Source organism: Myotis nattereri (genome assembly GCF_964212035.1).
Source record: "Myotis nattereri genome assembly, chromosome: 4".
Classification (NCBI taxonomy): Eukaryota; Metazoa; Chordata; class Mammalia; order Chiroptera; family Vespertilionidae; genus Myotis; species Myotis nattereri.
Window position 1 is genome coordinate 54,368,772 of NC_138079.1, and position 10,752 is coordinate 54,379,523.

The window sequence follows — 10,752 nt, forward strand, 5'->3', positions numbered from 1 at the left end:
AGCTGCCAGTTTTGAACACAAGATCGTTGTTGCTTTTTAAATTCGGAGAAGTATAAAGAGAAAAAACAAAGTTGCAAAGTTCAAAATATGAAAGTGAAAATCTTTCCTCGTTCCTCCAAGAAACCACTGTTATTTTTTTTTTTTAAGAAAAAGCTTATGTACAGACCTATGTATTTGTATCTCGAGAAACAATTTTTTACACCAAAGAGGGTACACACAGTATTCCATGGCTACAAGCAATTCACATGTCTACACTGTATTTCCTGTAACCATTCTTCCTTGCAATAAAACATCTTAAATGTGGTGAGATCAACAACTATTTCAAAATAAATGGATGCCACTTACGTTTGTGAAATACAAGATTAATGAGACTTGGTTCGAAGGTCCCGGCAGAGCGTGGTTGGTCCACGGTGCCGCCCAGAGGCTCCCGGAGACGGGCGCGCCGGGGTCACGTGGGCGGCTCGCCCCGCCCCCCGAGGCTCGGCCCCTGCCCGCAGCCCCGGCTCTCGCAGTAGCTTCTCGCGGGTCCGCGGCGGGCCGCTCACGGCGAGGAGAAGCGAGGAACTTGAAGGTAAATTCTGTTCCGGCCGCGGACCTCGGCGGCCGGGCGTGGGGCGGGGCGGGGCTCGCGGAGGCCGCTGCTTCCGGCTGGGAGGCGGGCCTGGGCTCGGACTTCCGGCGACGGCGGCGGCTAGGGCAGCCTGGGCTGGCGAGGGAGGCTTTCGTGTGGCTCTTGCCCGCCCCACCTCCCCCTCCCACCCCCTGGCCTTTCTGAGCAGCGCGGCCTTCCCGGGCCTCGGCCCCGCGTCGGTTAACCGTTAACCCCCGGGGCAGGCTTCCGCCCAGGCCCAGCGAAGCCCACACACCTGGTTCGCCCTAGAGGCCGCGCCACACCCCGAGCCTGTCGCCTCCGCTGGGCAGGCGGGCGGTTTCCAACCGCCTTCCCCACCTGGTGAGCCCCGAGGCATGACAACAGCGGCGGGCCGCCTCCGCATGGGTTCGTCTCCGGAGGTGTGCGGGCGGAACAGTCCACACCCGCCGGCCCCGTCCGAGGCTGCCGGCCGTCTTTACTGAAATGTTTAGTAGCTTCCAGTCCTGTGCCCCTGGGCGGGCAGAGCCGAAGGACCGCGGCCGGCCCGGCTCCCAACGTTGGGCCGCATTGACGGGTTCTCACCGGCGCCCAGCGCGCAGCCCCCCTCCAGCGCGCAGCCCCTTTCCAGCGCGCAGCCCCCCCTGCAGCGCGGAGCCCCCTCCAGCGCGCAGCCCCCCTCCAGCGCGCAGCCCTCTTCCAGCGCACAGCTTCCCTCCAGCGCGGAGCCCCCCTCCAGCGCGCAGCCCCCCTCCAGCGCGGAGCCCCCTCCAGCGCGCAGCCCCCCTCCAGCGCGCAGCCCTCTTCCAGCGCACAGCTTCCCTCCAGCGCGGAGCCCCCCTCCAGCGCGCAGCCCCCTCCAGCGCGCAGCCCCCTCCAGCGCCGGGCCGGAGACACCTGTTCGGCAGAGGCGGGGTTCACCTGCAGGGAGCTCCCTGGCGGTCTCATCCCTAACGTCCCAGGCGTGGTAGCCAGTTTCATGACGCTATGCGACTTTATTAAATTATCGGGGGAAATGTTCCTTTTTAAACATTTCTTTTCACAACTCTTAACACATTAGCGTTCCTAAATTATAAAACGGAGGACCACCATCTTTGGTGATCTATGTGGTGAGAGAGAGATTTTTACTTTGCTAAACGGTTTGGTAACTCTCAGAGTTCACTTGCAGGCCACGTGTTTTTATAAGTCCACGGAGACTCTTTCGATGAAAGGTTAAGGTTCATATTTCAGTGTTCACAAGTTTAGACTCATCGGATCTGGGTTTGAATGGTGACTGCTACTTTGTGAGTTTGAGAAAGCTTTTGTTAAAAAAGAGCCCTTTACCCTTAGTTCCTTCGTCTGGAACATACAGTACCGCAGGGGGTTTGTGAAGATGAACGAGTTTCTATACGCACAGAGCCCAGCCATTGGCACTCACTGAAAGAGCGCTAGTTCCCTGTTATCTGCCACCCAAAGAGATGGCACAAAACTACTGCAAAGGCATTTCTCTTCTCCGGCCCTAAAAGCAAGGGGACGCCCTGGAGCTATATATTCTGACGATATGTAGGCCAAGTCTCCAGACTTAGGAAAAGCATCGTGGTCAGTGCTCAAGAGGAAGAACAAGCTCCTTTAATCTCATCTCTCTTTTTGTCTCCAGTGCCATGGAAACTGAGTTAATGTCTATTTTTAATTTAACCTGAATGGATTCCTTATGCTGGAAAGGTAGCTAATAGAGACTGGGGTCCATTTAACTAATTTGGGATTTTATGTGGTGTCAACACCTTTAGAAACCCAATTTTAGGCACAAGTCAAAAAAAATATTTCTCAGAGTAAACCGTGGAACAAAATGGCTAAATTTTTTTTCAGAAGGACATCTTCATCTATCCCGCCAACTGGGTACCCTGGTTAATTTTTCACTTTCTTTTTATTCAGCTAAGATTCTACTATCTTAAGGTTGATTCAAAATAGAGGAAATGTGTGGGAGCATCTGAATAGTGCATCAGAGTAACAGTAGTTAAGGTGAATACATTGACTCTTAATTGTCCTCTGAAGGGACCAACCATGATACTCACAATATGGTTAATAATAATATGGGTGTTAAGTCTAGTCACCAGATATCATAAGTAAATAGAACCATTTATGATGCACAGAGGGAAGAATTGTTTGAAGGATGAAGTAATAGTGTCCTAAGCAAAATGGAAGACTATAATCATAGTTCTCTGAAACCTTTATCATCAGCCCCAGCTTTCTCTGTTCATTTCTTATCAGCCCCTGCAAAGCTCACTACAGATATTTTATTCTTTTCTAATTGAGGGTAAAATCCTGCAAAGACTGCATGTTCTAAGAAACTGAAACTTGAGGGAGGATTGTATTTGGTTCTCATTTATTTGGGAGTGGGAGAGAACTTATTTAACGTTTGATGCTACTCCACATCTCATGTATTTTGTTACTTGCTTGATACTAGTATTTCTTTTCTAGCTTTGGCCTGGAAAAAGAAAGAGAACTATTCATTTCTTTCCTCCTCTAATGCCCAGTTTTGAAATCAGCTGTACGAAATTCTCAAATAGTCCATTAATGTTCTATGCACAGGCACATCCACTATGGATAGAAAGTGCTATTTTATCCCATTTTTCTTGGATTTTTGGGTTATTTGGCTCATAATTATAAAGTAGGATACAACATAAATTTTGAAAAAGAATAATTTCAAATATAAGACCAAATGTAATACTTTGAGATGTTTAAGAAAATTTGTATTTGCAATCTCCTTGCTTTTCTTTATACATTTACACTTTATACAGTATCCATGAATAATATTTTTGGCTTTGCCTGTTTTTGCATTTGATAAAAATGAAAGCATACTCTAAAATATTGTTAAATTTTTTTCATTTAAAGTTATATTTTTTAAATCCAAACTGACATAGACATACTACTGCTACATTCATTGACTGAATACAAAAAAATTATCCATTTCACTGTTGATGGATTTTGAGTTGTTTCCTGCCCAGTTTTGCTATTGTAACCTTTCTTGTGCATGTCCCCTGGTGTACCTGTGAATGTTTCCCTATAATACACAGAAAGTAGGGTTATTGGGTCATGAATATGTTCAACTTTACTAGGTAATGCCAAGCTGTGGGGAGCACTAATTGATGTCATCACTATCAGTTGCTCCGTATCCTTGCCAATACTTGGTATAATTTTTTGCCAGTCTGTTGGGTAGAAAATAGTATCCCATGTGTTACTTTGCTTTTCATTTCGTTTACGTTTTCCTACTAATAAAGTGAAGCATCTTTACATATGATTAGTGGCCATTCAGATTTCCTCATCTGTGAAATGTTTGTTCTGTATTTTGCCCATTTTTCTATGACTATTTGGTATTTTCTTTCTGGTTTATAGTTCATATATTCTGAATCTTAATCCTTTGTTGGTTAAATGTGTTGCAAATTCCACTATTTCTTTCTTTTTCTTCAGCCTGTTTCCCCCCCTTTCAGTTCATCTTTCTGTTCCCATTTTTCTTATCATTATTGCCCTTCTGTCTGTTCTGTCACAAAATAAAGGGCTGTTCTGATAAAGGGCTGCACGTCCGTCCAACACTGTGGAGGTAATTACTACCACATGAGCAATTTGTGTACTTTGGGTAGCTTCCAAACTGTTTAGAGATGTAGTATTCAGAAAATCATGGTCTTTAAAAAAACAACACTATATTTTTTGCTTTTATTATGACGAAATAATTTTTCAAAAATAACTTATGTGCTTTTCTCATTCTTTAAAAAAGTAACTAGGTTAGTTAGAGCAAAGTTTAACAACACTAACATCAGAGCACAAATTTGACATGTCTGTAATTCCCTAAACTTGATTGTGTAATAATGCTTTCCCTTATACTTTGAATTTAAAGCTCCTGCTTCTTCCCATCAACATACACACACACACACACACACACACACACACACACACACACACGGGGGGGGGGGTGAGGGAGGGAGGGACAGTGCTCATCCTATACTTCAATTTTGGAGCTCAGGCTCTAATATCTATCTTCCTTATGGCTCAGAACTAACTTCAAAATAGTGTATAAATCCCTTCTATCCCTTCTATCTAAAGCTCATTTCTACACATTCACATAGAGGTTTTACTTTTTAATCATTTGTTTTATGAACTTGTTGGTGTGTGTTTTTTTTTTTAATTTTTGATCCTTATCAGAGGATATGTTTTTATTGATTTTTTTTTTTTTAGAGAGGGAGAGACATCGATGTGAGAGAGAAACATCAATGTGAGAGAGAAACATGGCCCACTTGCCTCCCATATACTCCCCAAGCAGGGATCAAATCTGAAACCTAAGTATGTGTCCTCACGGGGAAGCAAACATTTTGGTATATGGGATGACACTTAAACCAACTGAGCCCCCAGCCAGGACTGAATTTATTTTTTAAATGAGCTATCCTCTCATTTGAAAGTTGCTGAGAGAGTAAATCTTAAAAGTTGTCATTATAAGAGAAAAAATTCTATAATTATCTATACTGCTGGTATTAACTAGACTTATTGCAGCGATCATGTCACAATATATACAAATATCAAATCATTATGTTGTACACCCAAAACTAACATGTTGTGTATGTCAGTTATACCTCAAATTTTTTCAATAACTAAATGAGCCAATGCTCTGTTCCTACTAACATTTTCAAACTTCTAGTCAGTCATACAGGATTAAATAAGTATTTAGAGAAACCACTAGAAGGCCTGAAGACTATGTTCTTAAAATATACAGGTGGTGTCCTTAAAAGGGTTGCTTTCAAAGCAATAGGCTAAATATCTGGGATGAGAAGAAATATATTTATACCACCTGCACATTCTCTACTAAATCTTTGGCAATATGAGTTTACATACTGCTGTAAATTAACTGAAGAGAAGTCATCTCTTTGAATGCCCAAATGAGGCAGAAGAAAGTAATGACAATTTCTGATTTAAGAAAGAAGTGTTCATTCATACCCATCCCCTTCTGCTAGAATAGTCGTCTGGTTGATCTGCCTAGCTGACTGTCCATGCTAGGCAAAACCAAGTGAGCCGACCCAGCAATTTCACTTCTGGGATTTATCCAAAGAAACCCAAAACACAAATTTGAAAGAATATATGCACCCCTATGTTCATTGCAGCGATATTTATAATAGCCAACCTATGAAAGCATCCCAAGTACCTATCAATAGGCCAGTGGATAAAAAAAGCTGTGGTTCCTATCTACAATGGAATATTATTCAGCCATGGAAAAGAAGGAAATCTTACCATTTGAGACAGCATGGATGGATCTAGATGGTACTATGCTTAGTGAAATAAGTCCATCAGAGAAAGTCAAATACCATATGATTTCACTTATGTGTGGAATCTAAAGAACAAAATAAATGAACAAACAAACTTGAAACAGACTCATAGGCCCAAAGAGAGAACTGGTGTTTGGAAATATAGTCAATAATATTGTGTAACTATGTATGGTGCCAGTTGAGGTACTGGAAATATTGAGAGAAACGCTATGTACATTATGATTGTCTAACCACTGAGCTATACACCCAAAACCAATACATAAAGAAGCGGGGGAAAGTGATACACCTCAGCCTAGAGGTCCAAAACTATCCAGACTATCATGGAGTCCTAAATTCAACAGGATAACAACCAAATGTTTAGCATTGAGTTCGATCGGGAACAAAAGGGTAGTGAAACTTTAGTCTTGTGTTTTAAGAGTTCTGAAATATCCACCTTACACACTGAAATGAATCTAATATAAGTCCAGCTTTAAAGTGAGGAGTCCTCCCTAATTTTGGCAAGCTTTAAAAGTCAGTAACTCAAAATCATGACTATAATTCAGTATTTTAAAATGTATTATATAGCTACAAAAAATGCTTCTATCAGTCTCAGAGAAATCAGACTTCTCTTACAATGTGATTATCTGTGAGTTAAGTTATAGTCTGATAGTGAAGGCCACTTACAATTTTTTTTCCTTTTTCTTGTTGGCTCAGCTAGCATGGATCTTGGTAGCCCTGAACAAGATCCTGAAATGAAGGCGGAATATTCTTCTGTCTATGTTGGCAGAGAAGATGACATTAAGAAATCTGAAAGGATGACAGCTGTTGTCCATGATAGAGAAGTGGTCATTTTCTACCACAAAGGAGAATATCATGCTATGGATATTCGCTGTTACCGTAAGATTTTATTTTTTTATTTGTAAATCTTGTACTTGTTTGCTAACCACAAAGCTATCAAAATTTCAGGGGGTTTTGTTAGTGACTAGATTTAATACTCATAATTTCTTTTCAGACTCAGGAGGACCTTTACATTTGGGAGAAATAGAGGTACGTAAGATTAAATCTATTCTCAAAAAACTCAAATGTTTTCTATTTATATTATTTTATTCTGTAGTCAAAAATAATTTATATTTGTCTTTGCACTATACTTTAATGCTTCTAGTATAATTGCTAATATTTTAGGAATTTTCAGCCCTACAATGTAAAGAAAACCATTTCACAGACAAATGTGAGAACTATGTATGTCTTCTGACCTAGCGATTACACTCTGAGATATCTGCTCTACAGATATAATTGCACAAATGTTTAAATGTATATAGGAGATGGTTATTGTAGCATTATTTATTGTAATAAAAAATGACAGCCCTAGCCTGTTTGGCTCAATGGATAGAGCGTCGGCCTGCCGACTGAGGGTTCCAGGTTCGATTCCGGCAAAGGGCACATGCCCGGGTTGCAGGCTCAATCCCCAGTAGGGGGCTTGCAGGAGGCAGCCAATCAATGATTCTCTCTCATCATTGATGTTTCTATCTCCCTCTCCCTTCCTCTCTGAAATCAATAAAAAATATATATTTTTAAAAATGACAGCAACCTAAATGTTTTAACAATAGGAAGCCGTTTAAATAAGTTATAAATAGCCATGCTATGGAATACTATGTTTTTCCATTTCATGAAACTGATAGCCCTCTCTCTCTCTCTTTCTCTCTCACTTTCTCTGACTGGTACAAAGTACAATCTTAAACTTAGTGTTCTACTCTCTCTACACTTCATATCTACCTAGTTCCCCACTTGCCCTCTTGTCCTCATGTAAAAGGATGTGTATTTAAATTATGAATGTTAATTTATAATTAATAATTTATGAAAATATTAATTCATAATTTATGGAAATATGAATCTTTGCCAACAGTTTTCTGGGGATATAATGTCAGTATTCCAGCACTTCTGGTGTTTAAAAAATGTAAGCACCTGGTGCTGATAAATGTGGAAGAATTTCTCCCAATTTCAGACCATGACAGACCATGAGAGCTGTTAAGACCTTGCTACTCAAAGTATGTTCCATAGACCAGAAATATTGGTGTCACTTGGAAGCTTCTTGGAAATGCAGCATCTTGCACCCACCCTAGGCCTACTGAATTTAAACAGAATGTTGGTGACTCCTGTGCTCTTTTAAATTTGAGAAGCACCATTTTTAATACAATTAAGAAGTTGAGAATTGACTACTTTGGATCGTAAATTGCTCTTCAATTAATATATGCACTCATGCTTTTAGTAACCTCTCTTGAATTATATCTGAAGCTTACCATTCTTCCAGCAGTTAGTGAAAATTCCTTAAGAAGCATCTGAAGCCATTGCCTCATTTCTGTCAAGGAAGTAACACTGACATCTAATAGGTAACAGCACAGCTGCAGCAATAGGTATAGTTGCTGAGCTAATAATCTTCTGGCAGAGGTCTATCTTCTCATCAATAGCAAAACGGATGTGATAACTGCTAAGATTAGATCCTGCCTTATGCTGAATAATTTCTAAATGGGAGGGAAAAGAAAAGCTGTCTTGTTCTTTAACCTGGTTCTTCTGCAATAGATTCTGTGCTGAGTCTGAGGTTTATTGTGAACATTGGAAATATCAGACTATTAAATCAATTATTTCCTTCCCTAGGATTTTGATGGACGACCATGTATAGTTTGCCCCTGGCATAAATTCAAAATTACTTTGGCAACAGGAGAAGGACTATATCAGTCTATAAACCCTAAAGACCCATCAGCAAAACCCAAGTGGTGTTCCAAAGGAGTAAAGCAAAGGATTCATACAGTGACAGTGGACAATGGGAATATTTATGTGACTCTTTCTAATGAACCTGTTAAGTATGACTCAGATTTTTATGCCACTGGAAACTTCAAAGTAATTAAGAGTCCTTCCTGATAAAATTATATGGCAATGAAAAGTGTGTATGTTTTAAAAATAACCTTGCTTCAATACCAAAGATGATTACTTTTTTCCAACATAGGCACATTACTTATCTTTAAAAATCATACAGTTCTGAAAGGTTCAAAAGCATAAGTACTGAGTATGAAATCTATAAAATGCATAGGCCTGGTATGTGCACTTAAAGAAGGATGAAAGTAATTTGAACTAAAATGAAGAAAAGGTATAAAATAAGATCTATTAAGAAAAATTGGGGTGGTCCTTGACGTAGCGGGTTTTATTTATCATGGAAAAGTTGAATATATGCAAAGTAAACAGAATTATATAATAAACTCATATCACCCAACTTCAGCAATTTTAGCAGTCTTCCATTCTTGTTTCATTGATACCTCCACATATTCCTCACCTCTCCTATTTGATTGTTGTTACTACTTTTTAAGGTAAAATATAAATACATTGAAATGCTTAAATCTTAACTTCTGTCTTTTCAAATATGTATACAGCAGACTTTTTACACTTAAAAATTGCCTCCAGAAATGCTGAATTTAAAAATATGAAGCTTATCAATGTGCTAAACATCAAAGCCACATAAATCTTGGTTCAGTTTCTCTCTGGTCAAGACACATAGTCTCAACATAGGAAGACACTCATAGCTGCTGCCCGGCCATGGGAGATGTGAAGTCTCCTTTTCAGTGAGCAAAAGTACTTTGAATGCCTATATGAAAATTTCAAGTAATCATGTTTTTATTTTTCATGTAAATGTTACAGAGGGAAGAGATGTAGGGTGTTGTTCCTCCGAATCCTTTCTGCTGAGTTGATGTGAAATGGTTTACCCTGCCAATTATTTTTGGCCAATGCTGTTCTGGTTGCCTGGTGCCTGTACTATACCAGTAATTCCTGGGGTGCTGGTCATCTAAAACTTGGCAGCACATAGGATATAAGAACAAGTAAAAACAGAAAGACCTAGCTATTCATAGGAGAATATGAATTTGGAGAAAAACAAACCTCGTCTCAAAGCACAGCAGTTTTCTTACTGGCATAGGATCATATTATAGCTCCAAACCTAATACTTAGCATTCTAAGGGACTCACCTGGCCTGGGGGGCTGGGGGGCTGAGGGGACTGGTTGCCACCATCTTGTGGCTGTCAGCGCCGCCATCTTTGAGGGCAGGGCAGTCAATTAGCATATTCCCTCCTTATTGGTTGTGGGTGCCGCCATCTTGAGGGTGGGGCAGTCAATTAGCATAATCCCTTCTTATTGGCTGTGGGTGTCACCATCTTTTCGATGGCATGAGGGTCAATGAGCATATTCCCTCTTTATTAGATAGGATTGTTTATGACAGTAGCTACTCACCAGGTAAAGGAAATGTACCATCTCTAGGATGGACACATCCCAGCCTATTATATCAGGTGCCCGTCCTCCAATGACCAGGCAGGTCTTAAAATGTGGCCAGAATGTTAATTCATGGAACAAACCTCAGTACCTCCTACAGGCAAAGCCATGGCTCTAGTTTGCAGGCTCAATTATAGAGCATTTTCTCTCAGGATCCAGTGGCAACAATGAGTAATATGGACTTGATTTCTGGCTTTAGATCTGTTACTCTAATCTGGAAATAAAAATGTCATATCAAGTCCTGTCCTCATGTACAGAAATCTTCTCATCAGATTTGTAAATAACATTCTGTTTCATACATTCCTGACAACAATGAATTGCAAAATATTCATACTTTATAGATGAGTTACAAAAGAAGTGAAATAGGCAGAACTATCTAGCCTGTAGATAGAAAACAAATATCCTTTGAAAAATATCCATAAAAAGATATGTAGTGCCGAAACCGGTTTGGCTCAGTGGACAGAGCATCGGCTTGCGGACTGAAAGGTCCCAGGTTGGATTCCGGTCAAGGGCATGTACCTGGGTTGCGGGCACATCCCCAATAGGAGGTGTGCAGGAGGCAGCTGATCGATGTTTCTCTCTCAT

General features: G+C 40.7%; 1 protein-coding gene across 2 annotated transcripts; it reads left to right on the forward strand.

Annotated features, from left to right (window-relative positions):
- The first annotated feature begins 504 nt into the window (after window positions 1-504).
- RFESD (Rieske Fe-S domain containing) lies at window positions 505-10,378 on the forward strand. Of its 2 annotated transcripts, none has more exons than XM_081090172.1 (4): window positions 505-571; window positions 6,575-6,753; window positions 6,869-6,903; window positions 8,509-10,378. In XM_081090172.1, exons 2-4 carry the CDS (start codon window positions 6,576-6,578, stop codon window positions 8,770-8,772), a joined length of 477 nt encoding a protein of 158 aa, XP_080946298.1. In that variant the 5' UTR covers window positions 505-571; window position 6,575; the 3' UTR covers window positions 8,773-10,378. The 2 variants fall into 2 exon arrangements, with proteins under 2 accessions (XP_080946298.1, XP_080946297.1); XM_081090171.1 differs by having other exon boundaries at window positions 527-571; window positions 6,571-6,753.
- The last annotated feature ends 374 nt before the right edge of the window (window positions 10,379-10,752 follow it).